Source organism: Ammodytes marinus (genome assembly GCF_949987685.1).
Source record: "Ammodytes marinus genome assembly, chromosome: 11".
Classification (NCBI taxonomy): Eukaryota; Metazoa; Chordata; class Actinopteri; order Uranoscopiformes; family Ammodytidae; genus Ammodytes; species Ammodytes marinus.
In genome coordinates this window covers 6189553-6206285 of record NC_137215.1, presented here as the reverse complement: position 1 = coordinate 6206285, position 16733 = coordinate 6189553, and the positions used below count along the sequence as shown (strand labels likewise).

General features: G+C 39.6%; 2 protein-coding genes across 2 annotated transcripts in view; one reads left to right on the top strand and one right to left on the bottom strand.

Annotated features, from left to right (window-relative positions):
- Nucleotides 1-2118: 2118 nt before the first annotated feature.
- mat1a (methionine adenosyltransferase 1A) lies at nucleotides 2119-9265 on the top strand (the record flags this gene model as incomplete). The annotated part of the gene is made up of 10 exons (XM_080036843.1): nucleotides 2119-2185; nucleotides 4847-4924; nucleotides 5152-5274; nucleotides 5624-5736; nucleotides 6213-6356; nucleotides 7300-7425; nucleotides 7578-7670; nucleotides 7911-8093; nucleotides 8501-8688; nucleotides 9163-9265. 10 exons carry the CDS (start codon nucleotides 2119-2121, stop codon nucleotides 9263-9265), a joined length of 1218 nt encoding a protein of 405 aa, XP_079892969.1.
- A 2722-nt stretch (nucleotides 9266-11987) lies between these two features.
- Nucleotides 11988-16733, bottom strand: part of LOC307257458 (transmembrane protein 150A) — a 30526-nt gene continuing 25780 nt past the window's right edge. The window contains exons 7-8 of the mRNA XM_080036697.1: nucleotides 16450-16627; nucleotides 11988-15804 (exon numbers count right to left, since the gene is read on the bottom strand). Coding sequence (XP_079892823.1) covers nucleotides 15554-15804; nucleotides 16450-16627 — 429 coding nt within the window. The 3' untranslated portion in view covers nucleotides 11988-15553. The remainder of the gene's footprint in view (nucleotides 15805-16449; nucleotides 16628-16733) is intronic.

Below are 16733 nucleotides of genomic sequence, written 5' to 3'. Positions count from 1 at the left end.
TCTTCCTGGAAACAGTTGGTGTGTCCAGACCATTCTACATACCAAGAAAAGTATAAGTATTAATATACATTTGGAGAAGTATTGTGCACACTAAAAACGCAACCTCATTTTTGAGTGTGCTGTTATTGTCGCACAATATGATGCACAAAGGAAATGGAGGCCATTTATAATTCAAAAATGTTTTATTTTTGTTTTATTTCAGCTTCTGCTGTACGTCAAGGGGTTTTTCTCAGCGTTAAAATCAAAAACGGAATCATTTAGTACTAGGCACTTCTTTGGGTTTTCTGAGCTCCTGCACCAGTGTCGGGGGGCGACACCAGCTTGCAAACGCTGCCATACTGAGAAATACAGAGGAGCTGATAGGCTGAATCAACTTTGTGTCAACTCCTTTGGCGATGGCTTGAATGTATCTGACATTCATTTTTATGAAACGTTACACACTATAGCTTTAAATGAGGCTTAAAGCAGTAAGAAAGAATGCTGATGTATTCACTGCTGAGAGCTAGTTAAAATTCTGGTCTCATTTTGCGAGGCCAACTCAACACAGAGTGAAATTAGAGCCAGATGAGGACGAGATGCAGGGAAAGGGCTTGTCCCTCTGGTCTGTTTACGTTACAATAAAGAGAGATTTGCTGCTTATCTCTGTCTGCGCACCATATGAAAAGCCACAGAGCATGTGACTCTGCGTGCTGGACAGCCCCATTGTTTTCTCCAGGTGTGTGTGTGTGTGTGTGTGTGTGTGTGTGTGTGTGTGTGTCTTCTTGCGTCACAAACAGTGTTGCCGGTCTTCTGCACAGTGAGTGAGTGAGTCACCTGAAAGCTCTGGAGATATCGAGGAGGCCCATCTTCATTATTTGATCTTCTCTCAGGAAATGGATCTGTATTTTCTGCTGTTGTGTACAGAACAGACAAAAGCCTCGGGCCGTGATTCAGATGGAAAAGAGCTGAGAGACAACAATGGCGCCTGCTTCAAACTTAATTACGGGCAGATGATGGAAAGTAACTAACTACGTATCTAGTGTTGTATGGAAGTGCACGTTTAGATACCTTTTTTTTGTTAAGATGCTTTGAATTTCTACTTCATTACACTACAGATTTCCCCTTATGATGTCATAAGAGGTGAAGCCGTGCCCCTCTTTACCAGCTTAACGTAGCATTACTTCCACCTGTGATAAGCACACCTCCAAAGATACACCTGAATCTATCAGGCCGTTAGATTCAGGGCCAATCAGAGCAGACTGGGCTTTTTTGCGGGCGGGGCTTAAAGATACAGAGCGCTTCAGACAGAGGCTGAATAGAGGAGATGCAGCAATGGAACTTTGAGAAATATATATATATAAAAAAATATTCCGGACACTACACCATTAAAAGACTTTCTAGCAGGATCCCAAATTACAATTTTAACTTAAAAAATGTGCCTAATGTGTGACCTTTAAATCCAATCCATTTCCAGTGCATTTGCTTTGTGATCTTTCAACACTATTGGACTATTGCTCCGAACAAACTTTAAACAGGAATTAATGCATCGTTTTGAAGTTGACATCAATAATCTTTTCCTGACCCCCCTCCCCATCCCCTTACCCCCCATAGACCATCACACACTAAAGCAGAGCTGTCAAAGTAGAGGTGACTACTGTAAACACACAATCCAGCATCATACTGTAAACAAAGGGTTAACAAGCCAATTTCCTGGAGCTGAAATGCCCTCCCATCATCCACTCCCCCCCAGAATGGACTGTCCCAATGGATTCATATGACATACAGTATGTGTGTGTGTGTGTGTGTGTGCGTGTGGGTGGGTGACAGGGGGGAGTGTGTGTGTGTGTGTGCGCGTGTGTGTTCACTTAGCCATATATATATTGGGCCATGTGGTCACAGACGTGGAGTTTTGTAGGGTTAGACTTTGTAGTGGCTGCAGGGCTGTTGGCCTCCCTTCCTTTCTCCACTTATCCCTTTAAGAGAAACCAGCAGGAATATAAAGCAGCCTTCAGATCTCTCTGGACACACACACACACACACACACACACACACACACACACACACACACACACACACGTTGGTGGCAACTGAGGAACCTTTTATTTCTACCTGGTGTTGCAGAGAAGAAAAAAACTAAAAATGAGTGATTTACCAGACGATGGCTCTTTTATGTTCACGTCGGAGTCAGTGGGAGAGGGACATCCAGGTGAGTCTTGCGCTACCTGTGTGTGTATGTTTGTGTGTGTGTGTGCGTGCGTGCGTGTGTGTGTGTGTTTGTGTGTGTGTGGGTGACAATGAAAAATTATTGAATAAAAGTGACAAATCTTTTTAAACAATATTTCCAAAAGATACAACTTCAATAACCCATCTTTACCTTTTTCATATACGTACATAACTAGGCCAAACATTTCCACAGAAGCTGCCATGTCATTTTGCAATAAACATAAACATGCATATAAATGATAAACACACTCTATACTCTATAGTTGGACTCCCATGTCAGCTTACAACATCACTCAACACTGCTATTTACTCCCTAGGCATGGTTGGTATTCCATTCACAGCAGCACGTGTTTACTGCCCCTCACTCTCACTCTCAGTTATGGGCTTCAGGACGTGTGTGTGTGTGTGTGTGTGTGTGTGTGTGTGTGTGTGTGTGTGTGTGTGTGTGTGTGTGTGTGTTTGTTTGTGTGTGTGCATGTGGGTTTGGGTCTGTGTGTGTGCACGTGCGTGTGTGTGTGTTTGTGTGTGTGTGTTTCTGAGATAGCCTGGTGTAAGGTTGAACAGCTGAAGAAAAAGTGACATGTGAACCCCATGCTAGTTTTGGGATGCAAGTGGCAAAATGACTTTAGTGATCGTTTGACAAAATACTGCTACAGAACAACCAATCTTAAACGTGTCATAGTTTCTGCTTTACTTGGTTTCTGAGCTTTTTCTTTAGTTTGGATAAAGTCTTACATTTCAGCTCATCATTCCAATCATTCCACAGACTGACACATTTTGTTGTGATACAATACATTTTTTTATTCATTCTTAACAATATTTTTTTTTAAATGTGCAGGTTCAGTGGAGGTTTGATGCAAGTGTATAATTAATAACATTAGAATAACAAAAGTTAAGATGCCCTCTACCCTCTGGTCCTATGGCCCTTAGACAGCCTCCCAAACCCCCCCCTCCTGCCTGTGTGTTGTAACAAGTTCACAAATATGTAATCTTACAAAGTCCCCTGCGCTAAATCAACAGAGTAAACCAGCTGTGCACATTCACAGATAATGACAGAAAGTGACAAACCGAGAGCCCACCATATAGAGTTTGTTAGAAAATAGATTGAATCGTTGAATGTTGCATTCAAGTACTTATTGATATTTGTTATGTTTGATACAAAACAGAAAATGTTTTTGTAGAGGCTGGTGATATTATATGTCACAACAACATAGGTCTCAAATGTCTCTCTTGAGAATGGACCCCTGTGTTTCATTGAGATTACCTGTATAAATAAAAGTTAAATCAATTAAGAAAATGTTACTCCATAAGTAGGGTTTCATATCTGTATTACATCTACGGTGGATGCCCACCAACTCTACCGTTGTGTCCTTGAGCAAGGCACCTAACTCCAAACTGCTCCAGGGGCGCTCTACTATGGCTGACCCTTGGCATGGACCCCCCTATGGAGTGTGGTGTCTTCAGAGGGGATATGCGAAAAGACTAGTTTCAATGATGACTGGTGTTAATGGAAAAATAAAGCAACTTAACTTCACTCAGAAAGCAGATGGTATAAAGAGGAACTGACAGGAAGGAAAGGAGGAGACAGACAAACACACATGATCATAATCAGTTAAAATGGAATCTGTCATTTTAGATGTGTGATGTAATAGAGCCAGGAGCAGATGGCTTGATCTTTAAGAAAATGTTCCATCCCTTCTGTTAATCATAGTCGACTCTACATGTGCTTTCTTACACTAGCATTAGCGAAAAGACACATTTCATTTTACCTTGTGTAAATTGACTAAAAAGGGAGGAGTGCCAGCCCATATGAAGTATTTCCACGTCATTGTGTTCTCATATTAATCTTGTTACGGCCTTAACTGTTGAGAAAGATCTTTGAAATGAGCTGAAATCTAATGATAAAAAATCTTAAGAGGGCTTAGAATTTCCATGCACTGTTTTTGTGAATTCTGAGAACTTTCTGTGTGTCCTTGGTATAAGGCTGCAGCGCACACCTTTTGATTTGATAACACACCTCGAGGTCTGGGACTTTCCCACAGATAAGTGGAACATTTTTTTGTGGGATCGGAGTCAGAGCTCACCAAGATATTTAGTGACACGTGTCACGTATGCATCAGACTGTAAAACTGTCTTCAAAGTAATTACATGAAAAACATTTAATACTGCTTTTATTGCTCTGTTGTGGTTAAAGCTCACATTGAGGCCGATGTGAAGGGATGTTGATGTTGTTTCTGATGTAGCCATGTGTTGCTTCAGCAGGATGACAGAGGGAGATGAATGGAGCGGACTGTGTGGCATTGTCCTACTACTGCTGCATTCAAATCCAACTGATACAACTACTGTATATTAGTGTGCTGCCTTTTGAGATAGAGATACTGGACGCTCAAGCTATGTCTGGTCATTTGATACCAAAAAATCTATGAGATAAAATGCCAAAAAACACATTTTTTCCTGTCCTCGAATGTCTCTTTTTCTCTTACAATATCTCCCAAACAAACTCAAAATAATAGTTATAACTTAGAGATCAGGATAGAACATACTATAAATGGGCCTAAAAAAACGCAGTGCAATTACATTGTTAAATCAAACTATTTGGGATCTGAATCTAAACTCTTTTGCTTGTTGTTGTTTTTCTCGACAGACAAGATTTGCGACCAGATCAGCGATGCGGTCCTGGATGCCCACCTGAAGCAGGACCCTGATGCCAAAGTAGCCTGTGGTGAGTAAACCTTTCACATATAGCCAACTGTATAACGATACATATACTTTTTATTTTCTGTTAGCTTGGTTTCTTTTTTCTATACACACTAAATAAATGCTTATTTATATCAATGTCAGCACATACAATATGTGTGTGTTTTTTTCTTTAAAACTGATAATAAAAAAGTATCAAAAAAATTTTAAAAAAGGTTGAATTGGGAATGTGTTTGTTTTTTGTATTGCCAGAGACGGTGTGTAAGACCGGCATGGTGCTACTGTGTGGAGAGATCACGTCCCGGGCCAACGTGGACTACCAGAAGGTTGTGAGGGACACCATCAAACACATCGGCTACGACAACTCAGAGAAAGGTGAAGGAATTCACTTGGAAATCCATTGAGACTGAAATAGGATTGTCTGCGTTTTTCCTCTTTATATCATCTTTCAATCCTTATTTCGGACTCTCAAATAGGTCCATAGCTATACATAAAAAGTAGGAAATACATGAAAGAAATATAAAGAATAATATAAAAAATAAAAATGATTAAATTCGTAATTATTTGATTATTTGTCAACATAAATTATAATATAATATAATGAAATAATAATAGTTAAAAAATAATGTATTTTTATACTATTAATATGTTTATTTTTTTATGAAAATAATTAAATATATATACAGTATATATCCAATACAATATTCACTTCTTCCTTCCGTAGGTTTTGACTATAAGACGTGTAACGTGCTGGTGGCTCTGGAGCAGCAGAGCCCGGACATTGCTCAGGGCGTCCATGTTGACAGACATGAGGAGGACATCGGAGCAGGAGACCAGGTGGGTCAGTGTGTGCTTTGGGTTAGAGCGACACATGGCAAGTATACACAGTTCATTTGACTTAAAACTACAAAGTTGGTGGAATACATTTTTGTTTCAGTTTTAGGTTAAAAACCTGCTTTTGCATTTGCAATGTGACGTAGTTCACTGAAAATGTAAAAACAGAGATGAACTACAAGTTGCTGGGTACGATCTGGTCTGAACACATCACATCGCATTATATTGAAAATTCAGCCGACAAATTGAGTCAAAACTATTTACTTTAAAAAACGTGATACACATTCAAAACTTGGCAAATTGTGGCAACATCTACTTTTCTCCCTCTAAACATAGATAGCTGACGATACGATAGTTATCACAAAAATAAATATCACGATTTATTTATTTATGAATCATGATGCTAATATTGTACCAAAAGGTTTGAAATACAGAACTTAAGAGTACATGCACTCAGTGTACCTTTGTGTTTCCCTCAGGGCCTGATGTTCGGCTACGCCACCGATGAGACGGAGGAGTGCATGCCTCTTACCATCGTCCTCGCCCACAAACTCAACTCCAAGATGGCCGAACTCAGACGCAGCGGCGCCGTCACCTGGCTGCGTCCTGACTCCAAAACACAGGTGAGTTGTTATGTGTTGTAGAATGTATTACGACATACACAGGAAAACAACTCCACAGTCTTTTAATTGTGATTTTTGTTGTTGTATCCATTAATTAATTTTAAAAACGGGCAAAACATTCAAATGTCACATACAAACTTTTCTGGAGTAAGAATCAATTGTTGTGATGTAAAATAAATTTTGAAAACCTGTTTCCTGCTGTCTGCATTCACTCTATTTTAGTTTTGGTTTACAGTTATACGTAATAGCTGAAAAGCCACTCATTTAAATGAAAAATTAAAAGTTCAGTAAATTAGTTTGTGAATTTCTTTATTGTTTCTACTCTGGGTTTCTTTCCAAGAGATGTATCTGAGTGCCAGCAGACAGAATCGGATCAGCATTAGCTACTGCTAGTATTTAGGCTAAGGCTCTTTGTGTAGAAATAATAGACTTTCTGACTGACTTAGAGGCAGTAAGCCACTGTCACCATTAGAGCCTAATGCCATTGTGTCCCAGGTCAAAGTAAGGCTGTTCAACATTAGTGTATTTGACCACAGAGTTTAAGATTAAACCCGGATTGGAACAGACCTAATAAGTATTATTTTATTAATGAATTAACAAAGCAACTACATTGTTAGCTGTTCTCCACACTAGCACCAAAAGCTTCAGAAATGTATGTTTATTACGTGACTTTGCAATTGTGTACATCCACTCATTTGCTTTGATTTCATTTGTTTTCTTTAAATAAGTCTATATTCTATATTACTTTAAAACAAAATCATCCTTCTTTTAAATATCTTCATCACTTTGCAATATTTTAAACGGTGCTTTGTATTTAAAATCTTACAAATAAATCCTTGATAAATAAAAAACTTTAAAAAAAACTTGATATCGTAGGCTTATTACAGATACAGCCACATTTTACGTTCAAATTCTCACATTGTTCTCAAACGTTTTTCCCCAGGTGACAGTACATTACGAGCAGAAGGACGGAGCTGTGATCCCAAAGAGAGTCCACACCATCGTGATCTCTGTCCAGCACGACGACAACATCTCTATGTACGAACAGCAGACCGTCCTCAAGGAGAAGGTAAAGCCCCATAACTGCATCTATAACTGGGCTTTAGAGGGATGGATGGACGGACGGACGGACGGACGGACGGACGGACAGACAGACAGACAGACAGACAGAAAGATACTTTGCCGATACATACTTAACAAATGTTGCATTGCTTCTATCAGGTGATCGATGCCGTGGTTCCGGCTAAATATTTGGACGACCAGACGATCTATCACCTCCAGCCCAGCGGTCGCTTCGTCATTGGAGGACCCCAGGTAACCATCGCCAATAACGTCTGCTTATTTCATCTAGAAAAGTGCTTCTCAAACTTTTTTCATTAATGTAAGGCTTACCCCCTTTGACATATTTTATTGAAAAATTTAAAAAGCCTATAAAAAGAATTACAATTTGAGTAACACTGATGTAGAAAACAATTTAAAGTCACCTCTGATTCAAGTTCATATCCACACCTGTCTTAATTTTTGTATTTTTGTTGTTTTTTCGTTGTCCCCCAGGGCGATGCCGGCGTGACAGGGAGGAAGATCATCGTAGACACATACGGCGGTTGGGGCGCTCACGGCGGTGGAGCGTTCTCTGGTAAAGACTTCTCTAAGGTGGACCGCTCGGCTGCCTACGCCGCGCGCTGGGTCGCCAAGTCTCTGGTGAAGGCCAAACTCTGCAGGAGGGTTCTGGTTCAGGTGAGCCTTTGTTGTTGTTACAGTGCCCCTGAATGTAGATGCAACATTTGGCAATATCTAATTAATTATTCATGTAATTTGCATCTATGGATAAAGCCAAATTAAAAGACTCATCATTTAATATTTTCTTACATTTTTACGACATATTAGTGTCCACATTTTTTACTGAATATATTTTGGATGCCTCTTTTTTAATTTTTTTAACTAAAAAAATACTATGTACAGGTCTTGAAAATGCATTTTCAGCACATTTTTAAGAGCAAAATGAATCATAAATCAGACATTTAACAAGATATGAACGTATCCTTCTAACCTAACCCTAACCCTTCAGAATAATGTTTTTGCCTTTAGTGTTTCACCTTAACACATGCTTATAACCTTTCTATCTCCCTGTGTGCCTGTGTCAGGTGTCTTATGCCATCGGAGTGGCCAAGCCGCTGTCCGTCTCCGTGTTTACATACGGTTCATCCCAGAAGACAGAGACAGAGCTGCTGCATATCGTCAACAACAACTTTGATCTGCGGCCAGGAGTCATCGTCAGGTACACATGCAAATATCACCTCTATATCCAAGACGAGACTGTCCAAGCCACGGTGTATTGCTTCTTTTTATATATATATATTCTTAAAATAAGCCTGGTTGCATACATTTTTGTTTTTGGAAAATTGACAATCTCTGTGAAAATGAGTGAGGCCACTGTGCTGATTCAGTGCATTCTTTTAAATGACCACTTGGAGTCTCCAAAGATGGACATTATTAAACGGTACACATAGTGGCTTTAAGATAGTAGCCCTTATCTACACGGACCTTTCCCTCAAATACTTTGCTGTATGTCATTACAGACGGGTCTAAATATTCAGTGACGCGACATGTCTCGAAGAATCATTAATCAATACCAAATTTACATACAGTATTCATTCAAAAATGTCAGATTTTGTTTTGGTAATCAACTGGCAAAATGATTTCATGATATCTTCAAGCTAGTATTTTTACCCTATTCCCCTGCAGTGTCTGGCTTTAACATGTGATGTCTCACCCCTTGCATTTTTCAATTCTGTTTCTTCCTTAGGGAACTGCATCTGAAGAGGCCCATCTACCAGGAGACCGCCGCTTACGGACACTTCGGCCGAACAGGGTTCAGTTGGGAGGTTCCCAAAAAGCTTGTCTATTAAGTGTCTGGTGCAACTCATCTGGAGGCTGAACACAAACACATGTTACAGTTTTTTTCCGATTGCTAAACCACAGTGGGCACAACTGGAGCGACAAGTGCAAAACACTAACAACACTATGAACAGCAGCGGTTCATGTGGACCAAACTCTAGCTCATTTTTCATTGCTTAAACACAATTTTCAAAAATCTACACACTTATCTCATGGCTTAACCACAGCCTGCACAACACTATGGATTTCTAGCACTTTTTTCAAATGCTAACAAACTGCTGTCACAACTGTAAACCACACATTCAATACAGAATGGATATCAGCCTAGTGCATTTCAAACACTGCTGATTGCAATTTCAACTGAAACACTAAGAAGGTGTCTTGTTTTAGACTTGTTAGTGAACATACTGTATATACAGTATAGGGAAAGCTCAAAAATATTTTTTGGGAAATGGACAGGTTGTTGGAGGGAGAAGAGTGGCAGTGAGAGTGTGGATGTGTGGAGGAATACCTAGAAGACATTGAGCTCTAATTTCTGATGAAATACAGTAAGGGCTACACTGATAGACCCTGTTGTGAATCATGGTCTATCATTGAGAGAGGTAGGGTGAGGGTGCAACTGCAAAGATCTAAAGTTGCATCTGTAATACGGATTTTACAGCAAACAAACAGCTTAGATTTGTATCCTTACAGCAAATGACAACAGTACAGGAATTGATTTCTGTATTAGAATTATAGAATATTTTTATAGATAAATACTACATTTGGAAATGTTATCAATTAAATATACAAAATATTTATCTATTGAAGCAAACTTCTGATTTTCATTTCTTTTTGTTTACCTAAAATAAACTGGTGTGTTATAGAATAAACAATTTCACGTTAAATAATTTCACTCTTTCCTCAAAGAAAATATTACTTATGTGAAGTAACTGAAATTATTCAAACTGTAAAGATTAAAAGTTTGTAATTTGAGTATTGGGGTTTGATGCTAGTGTTTATACTCTGAGTTTGTTCTGATTGACAGTATGTGTCATCTCAGTGAGGACAATTCATAGTGTTTGCTGCACTGAGCCTATTTTGCAGGTGAAGTGAACTGTTCAGCTCCAGTGACTGTTGGTAGCGCAGACTGTAGTTAGAGTTTTGCACATTGAGCTACAGTTGTGCCCACTGTGGTTTAGCGATCGAAAAAAAACTGTAATGGGCTACGACTGACATCTCCATCAACTGATAGTACTTTTTGCCCTTTTTTATTTTTTACCTGGAGATAACAAAAGCCAAAGTTAGGGATGATTGAGCTTTAAAGCGGTTCTAGCCGACGGATATATAACTGGACACTGCAGAAGACGTCTCAGTAACAAAATGCTTTAGAAAAGTACACATGCAATCACCATAGTCTTAAGATATTTGCTGATTACGTAAAGATACAACACAGCAAATAAAATATTGAATGTTTTACCTCAAAGCTGTGAATGTCCCTTTATGTGACCAGTAGGATTAAAGGAAAAACAACCTCGGTGCTTCAGTTACACCCACGACTTTCAGACGAATGAGTCAGGAATGTAACAATTGCTCAACCAAAGGCTTGAAGAAAATGTCATCTTATTTTTTTCTCGTCACGACTGTAAAATAAGTCTTATTTTGTGACGTGTTCTATATAGGAAGCTGCTTGCCCCGTTACAATCGCCAATAGACCGATCATAACATTTCTTGAAACGCATAATGATACATAGTCACATGTAAAATAGCCATGCTGTTGTGTTTTCATCCTGCCCTTCTCTCTTTTCTTCTGATTTGCATATTCGGTTTGTTTGTGCTTTTAACTGCAGGCCATGCTCCACACTGTTGATACTTAAAGTGTTTAGTGGACCACCCATGTCTTACCGTTCCTGCAAGTTGATATAAATGTGTGGGAACCCTGTAAAAGGCATATTTGGCCATTGCCTAGTTACAGACAGAGATCCTTTTTAGTGGAATTTTAGAGGAAAAAAGGGAGTGTTCATTCAAATATGTCTCACGGGGCATTTAGAAGCGACACCGTTACATAATCACAAAGTGTTTGATCTAATTATTTCCTTACAGAGGAAATACTCTCCTTATAACTTCCTGTCTCTGCAGTGACCATGACAACCCGTGCTTTCATCTACAGCAGACAGTGTTTTTTCTAAAAGAAGTTTATCTCGGTTTAATGTGATCATCTGTGTAATCTTCTGCCAGAAAAAAAGTGGACAATGTAAATAGTACAAAAAACAATAAAGAAAATGAAAGATATGAACTGTTGTCTGGTCCTTTCCACAACATGCTACATTAAAGCTATAGTGTGTAACTTCTGACGCCCCCGTGAGTAGTTCTGAGTAATAACAACAACACTGTTTGGCGTATCAACATGAGATAAGCCTTAGGTGATCGCGCATGGATTGTATACCTTCTGCTGTAGGTCCAGGTTTTTTTCTTGCAGTAGAATCAACTGAAACATTTCTTGGGCACTTCTAGGGAACCTTGTGCGCCAGTGTCAGGGGGCGACACCAGTAAATGCTGCCAACCTGAGGAATACAGAGAGAGTTTTGTGGAGCTGATGGGCTTAATTAACTTTGTGTCAACTCGTTTGGCGATGGCTTGAATGTAATCAACATACATATATATATGAAAAAAGTTACACACTGTAGCTTTAAAGTTATATGTGCAAATAATTACAAGGACATTTATGCTTTTTTTAAAACATTTATTTCTTGAGCTTTAAGGCATGTATGTACAAAATCATATGACTTTTTTCATCAAAATAGAAATAGAATTTACAACCTTAACCTCTTTGGTTTTCATTATCAAAATAATAAGGCACATAGGGAGCATTTTGCATTTGAGTATTGAGTAACAGATTTCTAGTTAGTTTGTCAGAACGCTCTCACCAAAGATGTAATGATTGCATGACTGCGCTAGTTTATCATGCGGATATTAAACCGTGAACAGCGTTTGCATTCCCCACAAGCTAACTATTCAGGAAACATTTTTAGATTTTTTTTTCTTAAGCTTTGCAGAGCGATTAACAAAAATAATCTATAACATCCCGACTAACCATCGATCCCACAACTGTGGGGGAAAAAAAGCAGTTGCACATACAGTATACTTACTATACGACACAAAAAACTAAATAAATCCTCATGGACATTTAGCGAGTTCTAATAAAACAAAGACAACTGAAGGCAGGAGCAGGAGGAGAACAATGCAGCTGGTGTCCTAACATTTTCCTGAGTGCAAAGTTCAGACGGATCAGTAACGAGGTGAAATGAGGACATTTTGACATTGTGAATTTGACTGAAAAGGAGAAATCTTTCTTGCAGTGTTCAACTAAAAATATGGGCAGCACTATGCATAGATGAGTCACATGCATACCAAGGCAAAAAAATAATGTTATGACAAAACGTGTTGCGATAGCAGCATTATCTTTTGGCTGAATAGTTGAAGTTCTCTTCTGAAATAAAGGCAAAAGCACAGGCTGGCACTCACACGACTTAGCCTCTACATATATTACAAAGAAAAAAACAAATGCAGCTGACTGGACCTTATTGGCTGTGAGATATTCAAGAAAATATGCAATTTTTCAAGTAGAAAACAAGACATCCTGCAATTGAGCCTTCAAAGTAAAGCTCTGTTTGCGACACAAACTCCTGCGATTCCCAGTTTGACCAGTAGAGGGAGGCAAGTGACTAGTGCTGCTGCTGCTGCTGCTGGTGATGTTGAGAGCATTCATACGTTCAGTCTGAATCATCAGCCATTTCAGTCCCACTGCTAAACTGTTTTTGAAAGGTCTAAACCACTCGCTCCCAAAATACTGGCATTAACAAAACCTCTGGCCAACATGTGGCCCCTTTGTGGTTCAGTGAGAGTGATATTTTTTTACAGCGTTTTTTAAGTCCTTCGGAGAAGACTACTGCTGTTGTAAACTCTCTGCTTTTCTCAGAGTGCGTTAATGTTAGAATGAGATGTTGAACATTTTCTAAAAACATAAACAGTAATTATGGCGTAACATGGCAAAAAACGTCATAGAAAGTCAATGAATACAGGCAGCGTTTGAGTATCTGCACAGACGGGCAACTGAAAGGATAAAAATAAGATATGAAAACATGGCAGAACTAAACTGACTTATGTTAAAATATGATATCAGCGTAGCTAGAGGCAGAGAGCAGTTTCCAATGTAAATTAAATTTGTGCGGGAAAATATCTGCTTTAGTATTCCTGGCACTCACATGCTTACATGCAACCTTCCGCTCCCTTGTAATTCAACAGTCAATAACGCTCGGAGTGACGCCAGGCCTCCATCTTATTGCTTTCATTTAGAAAACTCTATCTCAGCTTCACTACACACTAAGACTGATTGAGAATGAGATTCATTTAGTGTTTTCTTGCTCGTTTGTGGTGATTTGAAGGATGTACTTTTTAGTCAAACATCTTCTATTTATGCTGATTTATTTTGGTTGGATAAAAACTTGAGTTGTCCTTAAAGAAGGGAACCTTTCTTGTGATTCATCTTCTTGGTCAAGCCTGGGAAAGAAGGCAGAATGTTTTGCTTAAGACATGTAGAGAATTATTTGAAATGATGCAACTAAATATTGGTGTCTTACAAAACCCATGAGGCCTGGGCACTTTGTTTGCAGTACGCAACAGTTTAAATTAAATTAAATAAAAAAAATAAGGCATTTTGTGTTTAAGCACCGACGCCACAGGCAAACTGATATTTGGTTCATTCTGGTGTAACACAGTAACACGGTGGCAGCACACAGCTTCTCAGTTACGACTTATATATTTTTTTAAATCATAGTTCGTAGCTGAAAAGAAAACTCAGTGGAAAAACTGAGTAGTAAGACCCACGCTCTGCTCGTCCTCCTTGAGGAATAATGAGATGCAGACATTCGCCCGGAGGAACTGAAGACACGTGTGATGCCTCGTCACTTAACTCAATAAACTCAGAGCTCTGGCTTGAATTAGCTGCTAGGCATTTGGCCTCTGGACACTGTAGCATCTCTCTTTCATATCCTTTAGTTTGGCAGAACTACACAGAGAGGAAGTTATAACAAATACTATTTAAAGGTTGGTATAGTGTTGTGTTCCTAACAATAAAAAGGACAGACTCAGCCATGAAAGGTGTGAATTTTTGAGGCATCTGGTATAAAAAAAAGAAGCGTTTTTGGCACATCAACCATGAGCATCCAGACAACAGAAATACAATTGACACTTAGAATTGCATATGTGGATTTGCTGGTAACATAATGTTGTTGATGATGCGTTTTTTTAAAGTAGCATGAAGCAATTTTGACCACAAAACAAACAAACTTTCCGGCGCTTTCTTACACATCCCGCAGAAATAAAGTATGCAGACTGAATAATCTAAACATTCACCCAAAAACTGCTTAAATCTATGTAGAGCAAGGTGTAGTAATTCTCAGGTTGATTTGGCACTATGAAGGTGTATTTGACTTAAGAGACAATTGATTTGTGAATATCAAAAATATTTCTTAAAGATGACTTTTTTTTGTATCTCCATGATGATCCGCTGATTTTGACAAAAAGTGATTTTGACCACTAATGTTCTCCAGAATTGCTGACTGCACCTTTAAGTCAGGTGTAAATGATTGACCGCTGCCCTGGTCCGTCTCCAGGGTTGACAAAAACATTCATATACTCTTCTGTTTGCCTGATTCTTTGAACTTATTGCATTCATCCATTCTCTCAAAAGGGTACAAGACTCCTGTCTGACCCTTTTTCTCACAGCAACACTCTATCTCTCTGCCTGTCGCTCTCTCTCTCTCTCTCTCTCTCTGTCGCTCTCTCTGTCTGTCTACCTCACTACTATAATACTGTCAGCTTGGCCGTCCAGCAGCCTAGCTCCTCTATGTACATTGAACGCTCCATGGCAGTCAGCTGAAGTGGAAGCGGACACCTGTTGAGAAATGTTGCAAAATCTCAGGGGGGAATAGTAGGCCTACATTTTCCTTGATCTGACTGACGTAAAAATGCTCCTCTAATTGTCGCTCGCTGAGGACTAGGATTCAGTTTCTGAACAAAATTTGGTTTCACACTCAAATGCAATGTGCAAAAAATGCAAACAAGTTCTTGAGCGACACCAAGCTCTGTCTGATTTGACCAGAAATCCACTTTTTGCCTTGAAACGGTGACTGCTGCACTGGCCTGGTGGTTCATTCCAAAAAGTCAGACGAATATGGCTGGAAGTGAGTAATTAAAACCCCTTCGACAACCAGAGTTTGAAAGCGAGTAGCTGCGTGGCATAAAGACCTGCCGGTTGGCTACAGTATGGACATGTGATCGGGTTGGTGTGGATGTGGACCGGGCCCTCCCAATGCGTCCACCTTGTGTTCTCTGCCCCCGGGTCCTAGTGCCCCCCCTCTGGCCAGCACCGCCACCGTACTTCCAGACATGCCGGCAAACTCGAAGGCAAAAGTCCCGTAAAACAGCATGACGATGACGCAGAAGACCCATTCAAAGATGGCCGCCGCGTGCTGGAGGACGAAGCTCTCCTGACAGAAGAACACACCGCCTGAAAACATGGGTTAAGGACAGCAACAGCAAAGAAGGGTGACATTAAAATCCATTTAAAAAATAAATTATTTACTGACAGAAGCAATACTACTTGCGTATGAGGAGGTTTAGACATTTATACAGTTAAACTTTAAAGAATAGTTTGACATTTTGAGTAGTTCTTGACCAGACAGGCACAGTAACTTTCTGAAACTCTGTTTGTAGCAACAATCCCTAGGCTAAGCCAACAGAATGCTGGCTGCTGCTTCATACTTATCATACAGACAGGAGAGTGATATGAACCTTCTCTCTCAGCTATCAGCAAGAAAGTACATACATTTAAATCCCAAAATGTTGAAAGAGTCTATATTTGAAATTAAGAGTTTCCATGTAAAACATATCTGTTTGACGACATATCCTCCATTAATATTTGATTCTACATGTATAACTCAATAAAAACAGGCCATAAACAAGACAGGATTTAACATCAACCACTGGAGGGAAACTGTTGTGATATCGTTTTGAGGGGGATGTCTCTCTCCTACATTCACACTCCTTACATTACACTCCTACACTCTATTCTAAAGCATTACAAACTGCCATCTGTCACAGTGTCTGGAGCAGACACTACGATACAACACATTTCCTTTATGTGAGAGGATACTGAGCACCAGGGCTATGAAGGCCATCAGGGACATGGTGAGGCGGAGGTGGCCCACGTTGTACTCTCCCTGGGTCTTGGCCAGTCGGTACGTCAGCGCAGACTGCAGAGACACAAACAGCATGCTGGTGGGGAACGCAATGCCCGCTCCGACATAGTGGAGGACTTTGGCATAATCCACCTGTCATGTAAAGAGAGAACAGAGGGTTGTGTTAAAATGGGCACTGCTCGAGAGAAGGGAATAACATCTAATGAAATTATGGGTTTAACTACATTTTGCAGTAACA